Source organism: Lucilia sericata, unplaced genomic scaffold (genome assembly GCF_015586225.1).
Source record: "Lucilia sericata isolate MDLA Ls3-8-SP2 unplaced genomic scaffold, ASM1558622v1 Contig000702F_arrow, whole genome shotgun sequence".
NCBI lineage: Eukaryota > Metazoa > Arthropoda > Insecta > Diptera > Calliphoridae > Lucilia > Lucilia sericata.
In genome coordinates, this window is record NW_023994705.1 from 58,037 (window position 1) to 79,151 (window position 21,115).

The 21,115-nt window shown below is 30.6% G+C and overlaps 1 protein-coding gene across 2 annotated transcripts in view; it reads right to left on the minus strand.

The window, feature by feature from the left end:
- Nucleotides 1-318: 318 nt before the first annotated feature.
- Nucleotides 319-21,115, minus strand: part of LOC119607533 — a 166,505-nt gene continuing 145,708 nt past the window's right edge. For both annotated transcript variants that reach the window (XM_037961489.1, XM_037961488.1), the window contains 5 exons: nucleotides 3,632-3,802; nucleotides 3,406-3,569; nucleotides 2,802-3,335; nucleotides 1,104-1,404; nucleotides 319-1,040 (listed from right to left, as the gene is read on the minus strand). In XM_037961489.1, coding sequence (XP_037817417.1) covers nucleotides 840-1,040; nucleotides 1,104-1,404; nucleotides 2,802-3,335; nucleotides 3,406-3,569; nucleotides 3,632-3,802 — 1,371 coding nt within the window. In that variant the 3' untranslated portion in view covers nucleotides 319-839. The remainder of the gene's footprint in view (nucleotides 1,041-1,103; nucleotides 1,405-2,801; nucleotides 3,336-3,405; nucleotides 3,570-3,631; nucleotides 3,803-21,115) is intronic.

Consider the following 21,115-nt stretch of genomic DNA (forward strand, 5'->3'; position numbering starts at 1 on the left):
TTTTTGAATGAAAACTTAAAAGTCCATTTTCTGGCTAAACTAGAGGAGCTACGGCCAAAAGAATGATAATCTGTGATCACTTTTATTCTCCATCAACTACAAATTGTAGTTTAATTTAATTTTAATGATCAAATTACGTTCTAAATTAAGAATATTTGTTTAGGGATTAAGAAATATTTGTACAATGAAAATTCCAAAAATAGAAGCAGGTGGGTGTTTACATTTAGACCGATAATAATTAATAAACTTTAGAACAGAGTATGTAGGTTTTTCTGTAAAATATATTTATTTTATTTTTATTATTTTTTTTTTTTTTGAGTTTTTGTTGTTTAATTAAATTAAGGTATTTTTAGTAAATTAAAAAAATCGTACTTAATACTAAAAATTAATAAAATTAAAACTTATGGTTTATAGTTTAACATTTGAAAATTTTATGAAAAGCTTTAAAGTTTAACGAGCTTTTTTCGGCATATGTTGTTTCTTTTTCATTAAATGATTAGATTTTAATATTAAAGCTTACTTGGCTAAGGGAATTTTCGAACGATTAACGATTATATGTATGTTTTTTTAAAGAGAGCACCTTTTTTAATTTACTTTTAAATATTACTCTATGAACTTATACACAGAAAGCTTTTTGCGTAAGAAAAAAGCTTTACTTTTGTAATTCTCTTAAGTATAACTTAAAATCTCTCTTTAGTGTTAGAAAACGTTAATTAATTGTAATTTTTATCTTTCATATTTCTTTTTAATTATTGCATTTGGTTAATAAGACAAAAAAATTACTACGATTAAAAAAAAAAAGACAAAACTACTATATAAACTTCGTTTAACTCCACTTTTTAATGTTTACGACGTGTATTTGTGGATAAGGCGGACTTGGAGGCACTTGTAGTCGAAGAGTTTCTTAAAGATGATTGATCATCTTTGGTGTAATCGTGTCGGCGCGAGCGTGAGTGTAAAGGTTCGGATTTTTTATTAGGGCGTGTCATAGTAGAGGAGGAGTTGGCATTTTGCAAGGGTTTTCGAGGCAGTGTTGACATCTGTAAAGTGAAAGAAGGAGTGTTTAATATAAAATTCTTTTGTAAGAGGGCGTTAAAAATTACCGTTTTATTTTGTTCCTGAGAGTAATTGATTTCATAACCTTCACTTATCAATTTGGGCTTCCAGGGAGCCAACATTGATACTGATCTCGAAACAGTTCTGGTCATGGGTTGTAGTGGTTGATTTTTCGGTTGGGTTTTATTCGAACGCAAATCATCTCTGGATATAGAGCGGCGTCTTAAATGATATGGCTGTGGTATGGCACCTACTGTGGTAGCATGTAAATAGACCACACTACGTTGACTATGTAAACTAGATTCTCCCTCGGTTCCCGAACTTTCAGCTGGGAAACGATCACGTTCTCTGTCAAGGAGAGAAAATTTAGAACATTAGATTAGATAACAAACTGCTTGACAGGCTGGTCCTCGTTCAATTGATCAAACAAGTTCAGTAACAAGTCCATAGATTAATTCAGAGACTAGTCTATAAACTAGTTCACTGCTTAGTCAATAGACTAGTTCAGAGTTAAGATGGTAGACTAGGTTGGAATAGACTAGAGATTAGTCAATGGACTGGTTCAAGGTCTCGTCGATAAACTTGTCGAAAGACAACTCAATAGATTAGTCCACATACTAATATAGAGACTAGGTAATAGTCTAGTTCATAGCCTTATCAACAGACTAGTTAACAGATTTGTTCATAGGCTAGTCTATAGGCTACTTCAAAGACTGGTCCATAGATTAGTCAATAGACTGATCTATAGACTAGTCTATAGATTGATCTATAGACTAGTCTGTAGAATGACACTAATCTAGACTGATATATAGACTAGTCTATAAACTGATCTATAGACTAATCTATAAACTGATCTATAGACTAATCTATTAACTGATCTATAGCCTAGTCTAAAGACTGATCTTTAAACTAATCTAAAGACTTATTTATAGACTAATGTATAGACTGATCTATAGACTTGTTTATAGACTGATCTATAGACTTGTCTATAGACAGATTTATATACTTATCTATAGACTGATCTATATACTTGTCTATAGACTGATCTATATACTTGTCTATAGACTTTTCTATAGACTTGTCTATAGACTGATCTATTGACTTGTCTATAGACTGATCTATAGACTTTTCTATAGACTGATCTATAGATTTGTCTATAGACTGATCTATAGATTTGTCTATAGACTGATCTATTGATTTGTCTATAGACTGATCTATAGACTTGTCTATAGACTGATCTATAGACTTGTCTATAGACTGATCTATAGACTTGTCTATAGATTGATCTATAGACTTGTCTTTAGACTGATCTATAGACTTGTCTATAGATTGATCTATAGACTTGTCTATAGACTGATCTATAGACTTGTCAATAGACTCATCTATAGACTTGTCTATAAACTGATCTATAGACTTGTCTATAGGCTGTTCTATAGACTTGTCTATAGGCTGATCTATAGACTAATATATAGAGTGATCTATAAACTAATCTATAGACTGATCTATAAACGGGTCTATAGACTTATCTATAGACTTGTCTATAGACTTATCTATAGACTTGTCTATAGACTTATCTATAGACTTGTCTATAGACTGTTCCAAAGACTAGTCTATAGACTGTTCCATAGCTTTGTTCGAAAAATGGTTCATAAACTGATCCAAGAACTAGTTGACAGAGTTATTCATATACTAGTCCATAGTCTAGTCTCGGCACCAATCAATAATCTTAAGACATGCATTCATACCTTGAATATGACATTGCTCTTCTCTCAGCACTACGTGCCGGTTTTGGTGGTCCCATCAAATACGGTTGTGTTCTCCTAGGCTGATGCTGAGTGCCACTACTGGTATCACCACCATTCGGCGTAGACGATGTCGGCCGATCGTTACTACGACGATAGGTATTCTCATCATATCGTTGTGTACGATCTAAGCGATCACGTGATAATGTTCTCGATGCCATTAAACCACCGTTGGGTCGTTTCTGTTGATCTTCCGTTTCGGAACCACTCTCCGAAATGTCATCTAGTTCTCGTGAACGGGAATAGTGACGTCTCTTGCGGAAATCAACTTCATCGTTGCCTTGATTATCTAAATTATGCATAGAAGTACTTTTATGACGACTGGACGACGATACTGTTGTGGTTTTAGTGCCGCCAGCTAAAGTATGACGATAATCTTGTCGCTGAGGACTATCACCACGAATACGATCCAAATTATAGGCACTCTGAGAGTACTTTTGTGAACGTGTTAGGGCAGTGTTAAGTAAGGGACGGGATCTGTTTTGTGAAGTCAAAAAAATATAATTTGGTGTCTAGTTTTTTTTTATATAATTTTGTTTGGACTCACTTGTTATTGGTGGTGCCTTTCGAGATGGTGGGTGGATTTGAATCCAAATCGGTATCACCGAAAAATCTTAAATTTTTTGTAGGCTGTTGAGGCTGTGACGTTGAATGTTTAGAATTTTTAGTTCTCTTTAGACTTGAGGTTTCGGCTGTCGTTGGTGTATTTAACTAGAGTGAAAGAATCGGGTTTAAATAAAATTTTGATTTGTTAAGGGTTTATGGGTTTTTACCTTCTCTTTAGATTTACTTTTGGCGCGTCTATCGAGCGATTTAAACCAACTGGTTTTCTCGGGTTTAGCTAATGGTGATTCTTTACGATTTTTATCCGATGAGGTACGTTTTAATAATAAAGGACTAGCTTTTGGTGTTGACAAACGACGACGCATGGATATATCAATGGCCTGAAAAGAGAAAAGTTTACAAAATTTCATTATAAAATTGGTTAAAATGTAAAGAATTTAGTAAAGATTATTCTATATAGAAGACATAAGTTTTTCACAATCCAAGACTTCTTGAGAATCAGTAATAGGGACTTATAAATATTTTAAAATAGACTTAGTTTAATAGAGTTCAAAGCCAGAGAGCACATTTCTTACTCTTTGCCGATACCTGTTTTAAAGTTTTAACACAGTGATTAAGATCCCTATGACAACTGGGTGTAACGATTTGTTTGTAATTATTATTTCAAACTCCCCTTGGCTGTTCCAATATATTATTAATTGAAATTGTAACAACTTAGTTTAATAGAGTTTAAAGCCAGAGAGCACATTTCTAACTCTTTGCCGATACCTGTTTTAAAGATTTAACACAGTGATTAAGATCCCTATGACAACTGGGTGTAACGATTTGCCTGTAATTATTATTTCAAACTCCCCTTGGCTGTTCCAATATATTATTAATTGAAATTGTAAAAATTCTTAATTATCCTCTCACCTGTCAATTCTATTCATAAATTCTTAAGCCAAAACAACCTTGATTACCGTTACCATTAACATATAGTAAAATATTTTTTTATATTTAGAATAATTCTCAATTAGAAAGGAGTTTGTTTTGTGAAGTTTTTCCAATTTGGGTCACAAATGATCATAAATTTTACTTTTGAAATTTGAAAGTAATAATCTAGGATATAACATACAACAGCAAATAATAAAAATCACTGCCCAAAAAAGAAACAAATCTAGACATGTTCCTATAAAAAGTACTTACTTAAATGCAACACCTACAAAATTGCCACAAATTTTCCAAATGTATCTAACTACTTCGCATAACAGCAGTTCTAAACTATATACAATTTCTAGCACTTTAAAAAGATAAACAAACCAATCCCCCAGTTTTTTGTTTTCATTATTATTATTTTTATTGTATCTTTGTAACAATAATAATAAATTTTTTATTATTATTTGGAAAAAAAGTAAATAAATAGTTTATATGAATTTCAGTTACACAATAATACACACTTGCCCAGTTACACACATACAATTGGTACCATACTTGTTTTGTAAATATGTCTGAACCTGTTGCCGTTTAGAAAAAAAGGCCCAAATCAAAACTCCAATAACCATGTTGTAGTTTAAAATTTATTTTATAAAGCTTAATACAGGTGCCACACCAAAAAAAAAAAAACTCTATTTTAAAATTGTAAATAGTTAAAACAAGCCTAAAGTAGAGACCAGCAACAACAATTGCCACAACTTAGTATTTTAATATTGCAATAATAGACCCTTCTAGACATAGAAAAGCTGTAAGTAGAAAAAAACGGGATATACAGGTCGGCTTAATAGGGTACTATTCCAAGATATTATAAAAAACGGCTGCATTCATGTTTTTACCCTGAAAACTCTATATCTAGTCTATAGTAGACTAGTCTAGTCTATAGTCTAGTCTATAGTCTAGTCTATAGTCTAGTCTATAGTCTAGTCTATAGTCTAGTCTATAGTCTAGTCTATAGTCTAGTCTATAGTCTAGTCCTATAGTCTAGTCTATAGTCTAGTCTATAGGTCTAGTCTATAGTCTAGTCTATAGTCTAGTCTATAGTCTAGTCTATAGTCTAGTCTATAGTCTAGTCTATAGTCTAGTCTATAGTCTAGTCTATAGTCTAGTCTATAGTCTAGTCTATAGTCTAGTCTATAGTCCTAGTCTATAGTCTAGTCTATTGTCTAGTCTATAGTCTAGTCTATTAGTCTAGTCTATAGTCTAGTCTATAGTCTAGTCTATAGTCTAGTCTATAGTCTAGTCTATAGTCTAGTCTATAGTCTAGTCTATAGTCTAGTCTATAGTCTAGTCTATAGTCTAGTCTATAGTCTAGTCTATAGTCTAGTCTATAGTCTAGTCTATAGTCTAGTCTATAGTCTAGTCTATAGTCTAGTCTATAGTCTAGTCTATAGTCTAGTCTATAGTCTAGTCTATAGTCTAGTCTATAGTCTAGTCTATAGTCTAGTCTATAGTCTAGTCTATAGTCTAGTCTATAGTCTAGTCTATAGTCTAGTCTATAGTCTAGTCTATAGTCTAGTCTATAGTCTAGTCTATAGTCTAGTCTATAGTCTAGTCTATAGTCTAGTCTATAGTCTAGTCTATAGTCTAGTCTATAGTCTAGTCTATAGTCTAGTCTATAGTCTAGTCTATAGTCTAGTCTAGTCTATAGTCTAGTCTATAGTCTAGTCTATAGTCTAGTCTATAGTCTAGTCTATAGTCTAGTCTATAGTCTAGTCTATAGTCTAGTCTATAGTCTAGTCTATAGTCTAGTCTATAGTCTAGTCTATAGTCTAGTCTATAGTCTAGTCTATAGTCTAGTCTATAGTCTAGTCTATAGTCTAGTCTATAGTCTAGTCTATAGTCTAGTCTATAGTCTAGTCTATAGTCTAGTCTATAGTCTAGTCTATAGTCTAGTCTATAGTCTAGTCTATAGTCTAGTCTATAGTCTAGTCTATAGTCTAGTCTAGTCTATAGTCTAGTCTATAGTCTAGTCTATAGTCTAGTCTATAGTCTAGTCTATAGTCTAGTCTATAGTCTAGTCTATAGTCTAGTCTATAGTCTAGTCTATAGTCTAGTCTATAGTCTCGTCTATAGTCTAGTCTATAGTCTAGTCTATAGTCTAGTCTATAGTCTAGTCTATAGTCTAGTCTATAGTCTAGTCTATAGTCTAGTCTATAGTCTAGTCTATAGTCTAGTCTATAGTCTAGTCTATAGTCATAGTCTATAGTCTAGTCTATAGTCTAGTCTATAGTCTAGTCTATAGTCTAGTCTATAGTCTAGTCTATAGTCTAGTCTATAGTCTAGTCTATAGTCTAGTCTATAGTCTAGTCTATAGTCTAGTCTATAGTCTAGTCTATAGTCTAGTCTATAGTCTAGTCTATATCAGTCTATAGTCTAGTCTATAGTCTAGTCTATAGTCTAGTCTATAGTCTAGTCTATAGTCTAGTCTATAGTCTAGTCTATAGTCTAGTCTATAGTAGTCTATAGTCTAGTCTATAGTCTAGTCTATAGTCTAGTCTATAGTCTAGTCTATAGTCTAGTCTATAGTCTAGTCTATAGTCTAGTCTATAGTCTAGTCTATAGTCTAGTCTATAGTCTAGTCTATAGTCTAGTCTATAGTCTATAGTCTAGTCTATAGTCTATAGTCTAGTCTATAGTCTAGTCTATAGTCTAGTCTATAGTCTAGTCTATAGTCTAGTCTATAGTCTAGTCTATAGTCTAGTCTATAGTCTAGTCTATAGTATAGTCTAGTCTAGTCTCTATAGTCTAGTCTATAGTCTAGTCTATAGTCTAGTCTATAGTCTAGTCTATAGTCTAGTCTATAGTCTAGTCTATAGTCTAGTCTATAGTCTAGTCTATAGTCTAGTCTATAGTCTAGTCTATAGTCTAGTCTATAGTCTAGTCTATAGTCTAGTCTATAGTCTAGTCTATAGTCTAGTCTATAGTCTAGTCTATAGTCTAGTCTATAGTCTAGTCTATAGTCTAGTCTATAGTCTAGTCTATAGTCTAGTCTATAGTCTAGTCTATAGTCTAGTCTATAGTCTAGTCTATAGTCTAGTCTATAGTCTAGTCTATAGTCTAGTCTATAGTCTAGTCTATAGTCTAGTCTATAGTCTAGTCTATAGTCTAGTCTATAGTCTAGTCTATAGTCTAGTCTATAGTCTAGTCTATAGTCTAGTCTATAGTCTAGTCTATAGTCTAGTCTATAGTCTAGTCTATAGTCTAGTCTATAGTCTAGTCTATAGTCTAGTCTATAGTCTAGTCTATAGTCTAGTCTATAGTCTAGTCTATAGTCTAGTCTATAGTCTAGTCTATAGTCTAGTCTAGTCTAGTCTATAGTCTAGTCTATAGTCTAGTCTATAGTCTAGTCTATAGTCTAGTCTATAGTCTAGTCTATAGTCTAGTCTATAGTTCTATAGTCTAGTCTATAGTCTAGTCTATAGTCTAGTCTATAGTCTAGTCTATAGTCTAGTCTATAGTCTAGTCTATAGTCTAGTCTATAGTCTAGTCTATAGTCTAGTCTATAGTCTAGTCTATAGTCTAGTCTATAGTCTAGTCTATAGTCTGGTCTTTAGTCAACTCTATAGTCTAGTCCATAGTCTAGTCTACAGTCTAGTCTATGGTCTTGCCTACTGCCTAGTCTATAGTCTAATCTTCAGTCTGGTATTGTTATCAGGCTAGCGTGTAACTTTTTTGTCTAGTATATAGTCTAGTCAAAAGTCTAGTCTAAAGTCTAGTCTAAAGTCTAGTCCTAAAGTCTAGTCTAAAGTCTAATCTAAAGTTTAGTTTAAAGTCTAGTCTAAAGTCTAATCTTCAGTCTGGTATAGTTATCAGGCTAGCGTGTAACTTTTAGCTGCATTATTTTGAGAGCGCATACTGTGCGTATGAGTAATAATTATTTTCTGGACTTGATAACAATGGACACTAAGCGTATGTGTAATGAAATTTTTTAATGATCATTATCTTAAGTTTAGCGATGGCATTTATTAAAGTACATTGTTTCGATGTTATAATATATAAACGTTTAATGTAGGGCGTTTTTTAGACATACATAAACTCTACATAATTCATTGATTTTTTTCTGCTACAAGAATGAGTTTTAAGTAACCAAAACTAACAATAAGTTAAGCTTATTAAAGTCTAAACGTCCGTCCTTCAGAGTTTTACCTTATTAGGCCAAAACGTGAGTTCATATGTATGTTAACAATACTTGTATTTGTTTTGGTACTCAATAATATATTCAATTGAATATCGTTTTTGTGGTGAATTTATTGAAATATTGAATGGATGCCTAAAGTTATCAAAAGTGTAACAGTGGGTTTTTGAGATTTTGTTGTTATTAAATAATAAACTTTAAAATTTTTACAATTCTCTGGTAAATTGTTAAGGAATAACAAAAATGATATAAGCATTAATTGGCAGTCAAAAATTTTTCAATTTTAAACCACTGTGCTCTACTTATTTAGATACTCATTCACATGTTTTAAAAATTGAATCACTTTGTCTGGTTTGTCGATATTTAAACAACAAAACAGAGACAAGTGTACTGTAAACAAATGAAATGAGTTGGCGGTGATCATGGGAGAGTGTACTCGACTTTTGGCGGTTGTTGTAGTAGATGTTACTAATATCACCGTTGTAATACTAAAAGTACCGCAATACCAAAAAAATAAACTCATTTTTAAAGCTATAATTGTGTTCTTTGTTGTTGTTTTCCATTTGTTGTGAGCGGAGAGTAGAATAGGGCAAGAAGATCCCTGCAAAACATCTTTCTTATAGCAGAGGTTACGCAGAAGTATCTTCCACGCGATAAACAGATTAAATTGTTCGTGAATTTAATGCCGTGGAGGTCGTGTTTTCGATTCTCACATCATTCTCAAAACACATAACTAACTACTACTAACTAACTAACTAACTAACGCACTAACTACTAACTAACTAACTACTACTAACTAACTAACTAACTAACTAACTAACTAACTAATACTAACTAACTAACTAACACTAACTAACTAACTAACTAACTAACTAACTAACTAACTAACTAACTAACTAACTAACTAACTAACTAACTAACTAACTAACTAACTAACTAACTAACTAACTAACTAACTAACTAACTAACTAACTAACTAACTAACTAACTAACTAACTAACTAACTAACTAACTAACTAACTAACTAACTACTAACTAACTAACTAACTAACTAACTAACTAACTAACTAACTAACTAACTAACTAACTAACTAACTAACTAACTAACTAACTAACTAACTAACTAACTAACTAACTAACTAACTAACTAACTAACTAACTAACTAACTAACTAACTAACTACTAACTAACTAACTAACTACTAACTAACTAACTAACTAACTAACTAACTACTAACTAACTAACTAACTAACTAACTACTAACTAACTAACTAACTAACTAACTAACTAACTAACTAACTAACTAACTAACTAACTAACTAACTAACTAACTAACTAACTAACTAACTAACTAACTAACTAACTAACTAACTAACTAACCTAACTAACTAACTAACTAACTAACTAACTAACTAACTAACTAACTAACTAACTAACTAACTAACTAACTAACTAACTAACTAACTACCTAACTAACTAACTAACTAACTACTAACTAACTAACTAACTAACTAACTAACTAACTAACTAACTAACTAACTAACTAACTAACTAACTAACTAACTAACTAACTACTAACTAACTAACTAACTAACTAACTAACTAACTACTAACTAACTAACTAACTAACTAACTAACTAACTAACTAACTAACTAACTAACTAACTAACTAACTAACTAACTAACTAACTAACTAACTAACTAACTAACTAACTAACTAACTAACTAACTAACTAACTAACTAACTAACTACTAACTAACTAACTAACTAACTAACTAACTAACTAACTAACTAACTAACTAACTAACTAACTAACTAACTAACTAACTAACTAACTACTAACTAACTAACTAACTACTAACTAACTAACTAACTAACTAACTAACTAACTAACTAACTAACTAACTAACTAACTAACTAACTAACTAACTAACTAACTAACTAACTAACTAACTAACTAACTAACTAACTAACTAACTAACTAACTAACTAACTAACTAACTAACTAACTACTAACTACTAACTAACTAACTAACTAACTAACTAACTAACTAACTAACTAACTAACTAACTAACTAACTAACTAACTAACTAACTAACTAACTAACTAACTAACTAACTAACTAACTAACTAACTAACTAACTAACTAACTAACTACTAACTAACTAACTAACTAACTAACTACTAACTAACTAACTAACTAACTAACTAACTAACTAACACTAACTAACTAACTAACTAACTAACTAACTAACTAACTAACTAACTAACTAACTACTAACTAACTAACTAACTAACTAACTAACTAACTAACTAACTAACTAACTAACTAACTAACTAACTAACTAACTAACTAACTAACTAACTAACTAACTACTACTAACTAACTAACTAACTAACTAACTAACTAACTAACTAACTACTAACTACTACTAACTAACTACTAACTAACTAACTAACTAACTAACTAACTAACTAACTAACTAACTAACTAACTAACTAACTAACTACTAACTACTAACTAACTAACTAACTAACTAACTAACTAACTACTACTAACTAACTACTAACTAACTAACTAACTAACTAAATAACTAACTAACTAACTAACTAACTAAAGAGCTTTGAGAGTTTTGTCTTCGAAATGTTTGCTGGGATTGTTTTTAACTAACTAACTAACTAACTAACTAACTAACTAACTAACTAACTAACTAACTAACTAACTAACTAACTAACTAACTAACTAACTAACTAACTAACTAACTAACTAACTAACTAACTAACTAACTACTAACTAACTAACTAACTACTAACTAACTAACTAACTAACTAACTAACTAACTAACTAACTAACTAACTAACTACTAACTAACTAACTAACTACAACTAACTAACTAACTAACTAACTAACTAACTAACTAACTAACTAACTACTAACTAACTAACTAACTAACTAACTAACTACTACTAACTAACTAACTAACTCTAACTAACTAACTAACTAACTAACTAACTAACTAACTAACTAACTAACTAACTAACTACTAACTAACTAACTAACTAACTAACTAACTAACTAACTAACTAACTAACTAACTAACTACCTACTAACAACTAACTAACAACTAACTAACTAACTAACTAACTAACTAACTAACTAACTAACTAACTAACTAACTACGAACTAACTAACTAACTACTAACTAACTAACTAACTAACTAACTACTACTAACTAACTAACTACTAACTAACTACTAACTAACTAACTAACTAACTAACTAACTAACTAACTAACTAACTAACTACTAACTACTAACTAACTAACTAACTAACTAACTAACTAACTAACTAACTTAACTACTAACTAACTAACTAACTACTAACACTAACTAACTAACTAACTAACTAACTAACTAACTAACTAACTACCTAACTAACTAACTAACTAACTAACTAACTAACTACTAACTAGACTAACTAACTAACTACTACTAACTAACTAACTAACTAACTAACTAACGAACTAACTAACCTAACTAACTAACTAACTAACTACTAACTAACTAACTAACTAACTAACTAACTAACTAACTAACTAAACTAACTACTAACTAACTAACTAACTAACTACTAACTAACTAACTACTAACTAACTAACTAACTAACTAACTATACTAACTAACTAACTAACTAACTAACTAACTAACTAACTAACTAAATACTAACTAACTACGAACTAACTAAAATTAACGAAGCTTTGAGAGTTTGTCTTCGAAATGTTTGCTGGGATTCGTTTTAATTATGTTGTCGATCGTTCATCATTTCTTTAAGGCAGGCGGTTTATGCACATCACATACATTATGTTGTTGTTGTTGTCTCAAACACACCGTAGGAGAAAACTGGTATTATTGCATGTTGTATTCATTGTTGTTGTTGCTGATTTTTGCCAAATTTTCTTCATCATCGTCGTAGTCACTGTTGTGGTCATTGATTACACTACAAGTCTAAAGATTCTGGTATTGGTATTACCAATTGATATTTTTTTTGGTACTTTTTCATCATTACATATTTGCCATTGCTTAGCTTGATCGGTTGCATGCTGCTGCTGGTGCAATATTTGTGTTTTCCTTTTTGCCACAGCTTATTAAATGGGCATCATATTACCCTGATTTTTTATACATATACTAAAATTACCTGTGCTCTACTCATATAGTAAAGAGAAGTATTGATTTACAGCGAAATATTTAAACTTGTTTGTTTTGAATTGATTTTAACCCAATTGTGGCTAAATAAACTTAAATCACAACAATAAACAATATAAATGAGCAACAATATCAGAACCTTTTTTTCTTATGATTTTGTGTGAAAATTGTTAAAAATTGTTTGTATTTAGCTTTTTTGGTTAGTTTGGTGAGAAAACACATGAAGTTCTTTATTTTTTACTTTTAGGAAAATTAATTGTTTCATTTTTGGGTCATCGAAGTTTTGGGCTTTTTGGTGGGAGGTTTATTGTTATTTATTTTAAAAGGTGTTAAATGTATTGATTAATGAATGAGATGTTTGTAATTTGCGGCGAATTTTGTATTGGGTGGGTAATCGATTTGAATTGGTGATTTTTTTTTATTGGTGAATGAATAGTTTAGGGTTTGATTGATTAAACTATTTAATTTAACACTCAACCGTATATTGAGTGTATTCCACAAGTGTTCAAACAAAAGACGAGACTATAGACTAGACTATAGACTAGACTATAGACTAGACTATAGACTAGACTATAGACTAGACTATAGACTAGACTATAGACTAGACTATAGACTATAGACTAGACTATAGACTAGACTATAGACTAGACTATAGACTAGACTATAGACTATACTAGACTAGACTATAGACTAGACTATAGACTAGACTATAGACTATACTATAGACTAGACTATAGACTAGACTATAGACTAGACTATAGACTAGACTATAGACTAGACTATAGACTAGACTATAGACTAGACTATAGACTAGACTATAGACTAGACTATAGACTAGACTATAGACTAGACTATAGACTAGACATAGACTAGACTATAGACTAGACTATAGACTATACTAGACTAGACTATAGACTAGACTATAGACTAGACATAGACTAGACTATAGACTAGACTATAGACTAGACTATAGACTAGACTATAGACTAGACTATAGACTAGACTATAGACTAGACTATAGACTAGACTATAGACTAGACTATAGACTAGACTATAGACTAGACTATAGACTAGACTATAGACTAGACGAGACTATAGACTAGACTATAGACTAGACTATAGACTAGACTATAGACTAGACTATAGACTAGACTATAGACTAGACTATAGACTATATACTAGACATAGACTAGACTATATACTAGACTATAGACTAGACTATAGACTAGACTATAGACTAGACTATAGACTAGACTATAGACTAGACTATAGACTAGACTATAGACTAGAATATAGACTAGACTATAGACTAGACTATAGACTAGACTATAGACTAGACTATAGACTAGACTTAGACTAGACTATAGACTAGACTATAGACTAGACTATAGACTAGACTATAGACTAGACTATAGACTAGACTATAGACTAGACTATAGACTAGACTATAGACTAGACTATAGACTAGACTATAGACCAGACTATAGACTAGACTATAGACTAGACTATAGACTAGACTATAGACTAGACTATAGACTAGACTATAGACTAGACTATAGACTAGACTATAGACTAGACTATAGACTAGACTATAGACTAGACTATAGACTAGACTATAGACAGACTATAGACTAGACTATAGACTAGACTAGACTATAGACTAGACTACTATAGACTAGACTAGACTAGACTAGACTAGACTAGACTAGACTAGACTAGACTAGACTAGACTAGACTAGACTGACTAGACTACTATAGACTAGACTAGACTATATAGACTAGACTAGACTAGACTATAGACTAGACTAGACTAGACTATAGACTAGACTATAGACTAGACTATAGACTAGACTATAGACTAGACTATAGACTAGACTATAGACTAGACTATAGACTAGACTAGACTATGGACTAGACTATAGACTAGACTAGACTATAGACTAGACTAGACTAGACTATAGACTAGACTAGACTATAGACTAGACTATAGACTAGACTATAGACTAGACTATAGACTAGACTATAGACTAGACTATAGACTAGACTATAGACTAGACTATAGACTAGACTATAGACTAGACTATAGACTAGACTATAGACTAGACTATAGACTAGACTATAGACTAGACTATAGACTAGACTATAGATTAGACTATAGACTAGACTATAGACTAGACTATAGACTAGACTATAGACTAGACTATAGACTAGACTATAGACTAGACTAGTCTTTAGGCTAGACTATAGACTAGACTATACTAGACTATAGACTAGACTATAGACTAGACTATAGACTAGACTATAGACTAGACTATAGACTAGACTATAGACTAGACTATAGACTAGACTATAGACTAGACTATAGACTAGACTATAGACTAGACTATAGACTAGACTATAGACTAGACTATAGACTAGACTATAGACTAGACTATAGACTAGACTATAGACTAGACAGGACTATAGGACTAGACGATAGACTAGAACTATAGACTAGACTATAGACTGACTATGGACCTTAGAATATAGCTATGACTAGACTATAGACTAACTAGACTAGACTATAGACTAGACTATAATAAATAATACTAGACTATAGACAGACTAGGCTTAGGCTAGACTATAGACTAGACTATAGACTATAGACTCTAGGACTATAGACTAGACTAGTCTTTAGGCTAGACTATAGACTAGACTGTAGACTAGTCTTTAGGATAGTCTAAAGACTATATAATACTGGCTTTCTATTAGAGTTTTATATAAAAATCTTTTCTTTAGAAAAATTACTTTTCAGGTCAAATTTCTATGGATGTGTTATTTTGTATTTTTGTAATAGTTTAACTTTTAACTAAAAAGTTTCTTTAAAAAGCTCAACACAAATTCATTTTTTAATTGATTTTAACCAAAAACATTTGCATGTCTGAACTTCATTAACCTTCTTAAAAGTTTAAAATTCAATATCTAAAGAAAAGCAAAACAAGAGACACCTAAGACCATTAACAATAATTGCTCTCATTAGCCCAAATACAACAATTTAATGGAAAAGTTCAAGCAATTTACACCTCATTTCATTAAAGCTCCCCTGCGAAAAAAAAGGCCACCCACTTAACATTTTTCCATATAATTTAAAGCAGAAAAAAAAATGCAAAATTTGCAACAATTTAAGCTCATTTTTTGTAGCAACAACTAAATACAACATTTAATGTAAACAAAACTTCCTTAAATTGTCTTAAACTCTTTAACCTTTTTTTTGGAGGGGAATTGCGGTTTTTTTACTGTCGTCACATTTTAAATGAAATTATTTTGTTTAAAACTTTAAACAAAACATTAATTTGCATACGTTTAGTTGAAAAAAGAAAAAATACTCAATTTGCCAGGGTAAAGTAAATAAAACGTTTTTTTTGGATTTAAAAAAAAACATGCAAAAAATGTTGCAAATCTTTTGGCATTTTAAATGAATTTTGTGGTTACAAGTTGTACAAACAAAATTTTTTTCTGGGGCTAAAACTAAAATCAACAATAAAACACCCACTTTATACTTATACAGAGTAAATATTACTTTAAGTTTTTTGTTTTTCTCAATATTTAGTTCTCTTAAGGTATTTGTTGCTTGTTGTGTACTTAAGTTTCTTTTCTTTGGAACTAAATAAGTAAAAGTGTTTGTTAATGGTAAAAAAACGAATCATATGTACCCTACACAATAAAAGCTTTCAAAGAAATGTTAAATCTTAGTACAAGTTTGTTCAATATTGTTTGCTCTTACAATAGTTTTGTAATAACAAACAATCGATTCCATTGTGATCAAAAAAGAGAATGAGAAAGTATGATTCAATATAGAGCTTTCTTCGTGGCCATTAATAGTTTGAAAGCTTATAGTAAAACAGATATTGTTGGAGTGTATATACATACATAATAATAATAATTTCATGCAAAGTATGACCTTACGTAAAAGCGTTGAAGCAAAAGAGAACTTATTGAAAACATTCTATTTAGGGTATTTTCAAATTCGTTGTTAGTTCATTCATTTAAAATTTTGCTTAATATGTTATAATATTTTAACTAATGTATTTATTTAGTTTATTTATTTAACTTTTCGTTAAAAGTTTGTACTTTATTGTATATAATGAAGCACGTTTCTTATTTCCAAACTTTAAATTGTTGTTATTTGTTCGTAAAACATATAAAAAATGAGTTTAAAACTATATAATTAATAGTTTAAATATTTGCTAAAATTTCATTTTGTTAAATATTTACCGCAGAAAGGTAATTTATAAATGCAGTCTTACAAAAGTGGGTAGTGATAAAGATGACTAACTACCAACTACTAACGAACTAACTGACTAACTAACTGACTAACTAACTACTAACTACACTAACTAACTAACTAACTAACTAACTAACTACTACTAACTAACTACTAACTACTACTAACTAACTAACTAACTAACTAACTAACTAAACTAACTAACTAACTACTAACTAACTAACTAACTAACTAACCTAACTAAACTAACTAACTAACTAACTAACTAACCTAACTAACTAACTAACTAACCTAACTAACTAACTAACTAACTAACTAACTAACTAACTAACTAACTAACTAACTAACTAACTAACTACCTAACTAACTAACTAACTAACTAACTAACTAACTAACTAACTAACTAACTAACTAACTGACTACTAACTACTAACTAACTAAACTAACTAACTAACAACTAACACTAACAAACTAACTAACTACTAACTAACTAACTAACTAACTACTAACTAACTACTAACTAACTAACTAACTAACTAACTAACTAACTAACTAACTACTACGAACTAACTACTAACTAACTAACTAACTAACTAACTAACTAACTAAACTAACTAACTAACTAACTAACTAACTAACTAACTAACTAACGACTAACTAACTAACTAACTAACTAACTAACTAACTAACTAACTAACTAACTAACTACTAACTAACTAACTAACTAACTAACTAACTAACTAACTAACTACTAACTAACTAACTAACTAACTAACTACTAACTAACTAACTAACTAACTAACTAACTAACTAACTAACTAACTAACTAACTACTAACTAACTAACTAACTAACTAACTAACTAACTAACTAACTAACTAACTACTAACTAACTAACTACTAACTAACTAACTAACTAACTAACTAACTAACTAACTAACTAACTACTAACTAACTAACTAACTAACTAACTAACTAACTACTAACTAACTAACTAACTACTAACTAACTAACTAACTACTAACTACTAACTACTAACTACTAACTAACTAACTACTAACTAACTAACTAACTAACGAACTAACTAACTAACTAACTAACTAACTAACTAACTAACTACTAACTAACTACTAACTAACTAACTAACTAACTAACTAACTAACTAACTAACTAACTACTAACTAACTAACTAACTAACTAACTAACTACTAACTAACTAACTAACTAACTAACTAACTAACTAACTAACTAACTAACTAACTAACTAACTAACTAACAAACTAACTAACTAACTAACTAACTAATAACTAACTAACTAACTAACTAACTACTAACTAACTAACTAACTAACTAACTAACTAACTAACTAACTAACTAACTAACTAACTAACTAACTAACTAACTAACTAACTACTAACTAACTAAACTACACTAACTAACTAACTAACTAACTAACTAACTACTAACTAACTAACTAACTAACTAACTAACTAACTAACTAACTAACTAACTAACTAACTAACTAACTAACTACTAACTAACTAACTAACTAACTAACTAACTAACTAACTAACTACAACTAACTAACTAACTACTAACTAACTAACTAACCATAACTAACTAACTAACAAACTAATTAACTAACTAAACTAACTAACTACACTAACTACAATAACTAACTAACTAACTAACTAACTAACCTAACTAACTAACTAACTAACTAACCTAACTACTAACTAACTAACTAACTAACTAACTACTAACTAACTACTAACTAACTAACTAACTAACTAACTAACTAACTAACTAACTAACTAACTACTAACTGAACTAACTAACTAACTAACTACTAACTAACTACTAACAACTAACTACTAACTAACTAACTAACTAACTAACTAACGAACTAACTAACTAACTACTAACTAACTACTAACTAACTAACTAACTGAACTACTAAACTAACTAACTAACTAACTAACTATCTATCTATCTATCTATCTATCTATCTATCTATGCATCACTAGATAAATAACCTTAGTACACATTACTTGTAAAGCAACTTATTTAACTCTAGTCTCCATAAAAAGTTAGCATTCTATAGAACAATGTCTTTCCAAAACAGTTTCCTAAAGAACACTATCTTTCTAAAGCAGTTTTTTTTAAGTCGTTCTTCTAAGATGTTTCTCTGGTAGAGCAGGGTATTTAATGATAAGATTTTATAGATTTTTCAAAGAACAGTGACTTTTAGAGCATTCTGTAGCAAAATGTTTCCTTTAAGGCAGTCTTATGCTAAATAAGTTTTTCACTCATTCAAAGACAGTTGTTCTTCAAGCTGTTGTTTAGAGAACAGTATCGATCTAAGACAGTTTTCTATATGACATTGTCTTTAATAGCTCAGTGTCTTACTCAGACAGTTTTCTATAGAACAGTTTTTCTCAGAACAAAGATTTCTTAAAGTAATATTAGAACTGATTACTTTAGTACATTGAGAAGCATTCTTATACTTCTTATATAAACAGTGAACTTTTTAAGAAGGTTTTTAATAGTACAGTGTCTGTACCAATATCAGTTTATCTATATCGAATTCCTTCCCTCGCCATTTTACCTTGCAGTGAGAACTTTATCTTGGTGCTACTGCAATCCCGTTTATAGAGATGCTACCAATAACTTTAGTTTTGTCTGAACTATAAACTAGAGTAGTTATTCCTTAGAGTCTTTTGTCTTGGAATCTGATCGAAGAACCACAAAGGAGAGAATATGAAACGATTTATTATATTGTAAAATTTCAATGTTGTATATTTCCGCAACCATAGAAGTCCCCAGGATTTCAATTAACTTTCCATAACGGAAAAGAAGTCATATTTCCGCAATAGAAACCCTATCACATTATTAATGCTTAAATAACTATAAACAATTTTCTATTTATGACATAAAATACGACAAACAATGTACTTGCCAGACATTAACTAATGACCATTATTACCACTAACATACAGACATAGAGACACAAATATTCCGCATAATCATACAACTGACATACAGACATACTCTTAGTTATTGGTAAAATAGCAAACAAAAACAAGTAAGAAATTATAGTCGGGCGAGGCCGACCATATAATACCCTACACCTTTGACAAAAATATAATGTGATTTATTTGCCATAATAAAGCATTTAAATTGAATTGTACCTTGCCTCAGATATACATACTTAAGCCGTTTATTGTTGAATAAAATTGTGGACATTTAAGTGAAATTTTGATGGGGGCTTTTCATAGGGGCTAGGGTCATATGAGGACCTATTATTATGGAATTCGTGAGGGTCATCAAATCTTGTATAGAACTTGGTTTTTGCAGCTTTTTGTCGAGATATGAGTATATTAAACATAATTATGAACTTAAAAGCCCTATTCGGCGAGTTCAGTTGTATGGGGGCTAGGTGAAATAATGAACCGATGTAAACCATTTTCAACAGGCTTCGTTTACGGTACCATAAAAGATCATGTGCCAAATTTCATTGAATTATCTCCAAAATTGCGACCTGTAGTTTGATTACAAAGTTTAAAAAGCCCTATTCGGGGGGTTCAGTCGTATGGGGGCTAGGTGAAATAATGGACCGATGTTAACCATTTTCAATAGGTTTCGTCCCTGGGACAATAGAAGATAATGTACCAAATTTCATTGAATTATCTTCAAAATTGCGACCTATAGTTTGATTACAAGGTTTACATGGACGGACGGACGGACAGACGGACGGACATAGCTAAATCGACTCAGAAATGATTCTGAGCCGATTGGTATACTTTAAGGTGGGTATAGGACCTATATTATTGTGCGTTACAAACATCAGCACAAACCAATATATCCTCCCCACTGAAGTGGTGTAGGGTATAAAAATAAACATTTGACTCTTTAAGGAAAAAAAGTAGCGGTAGATATAAACAGACAATAAAATGTTAAAGAATCCATAAGGAAGCTCTTAAGGAGTTTCCCACCACCACCAACAACAACACCAATAACAGCAGCAATACTAACAATATAAATAACAACATTAAACAACATTTGCCAACAAAATAGTTAAAAGTCAGCTGCTATTAGCATGACATGAATAAAATACT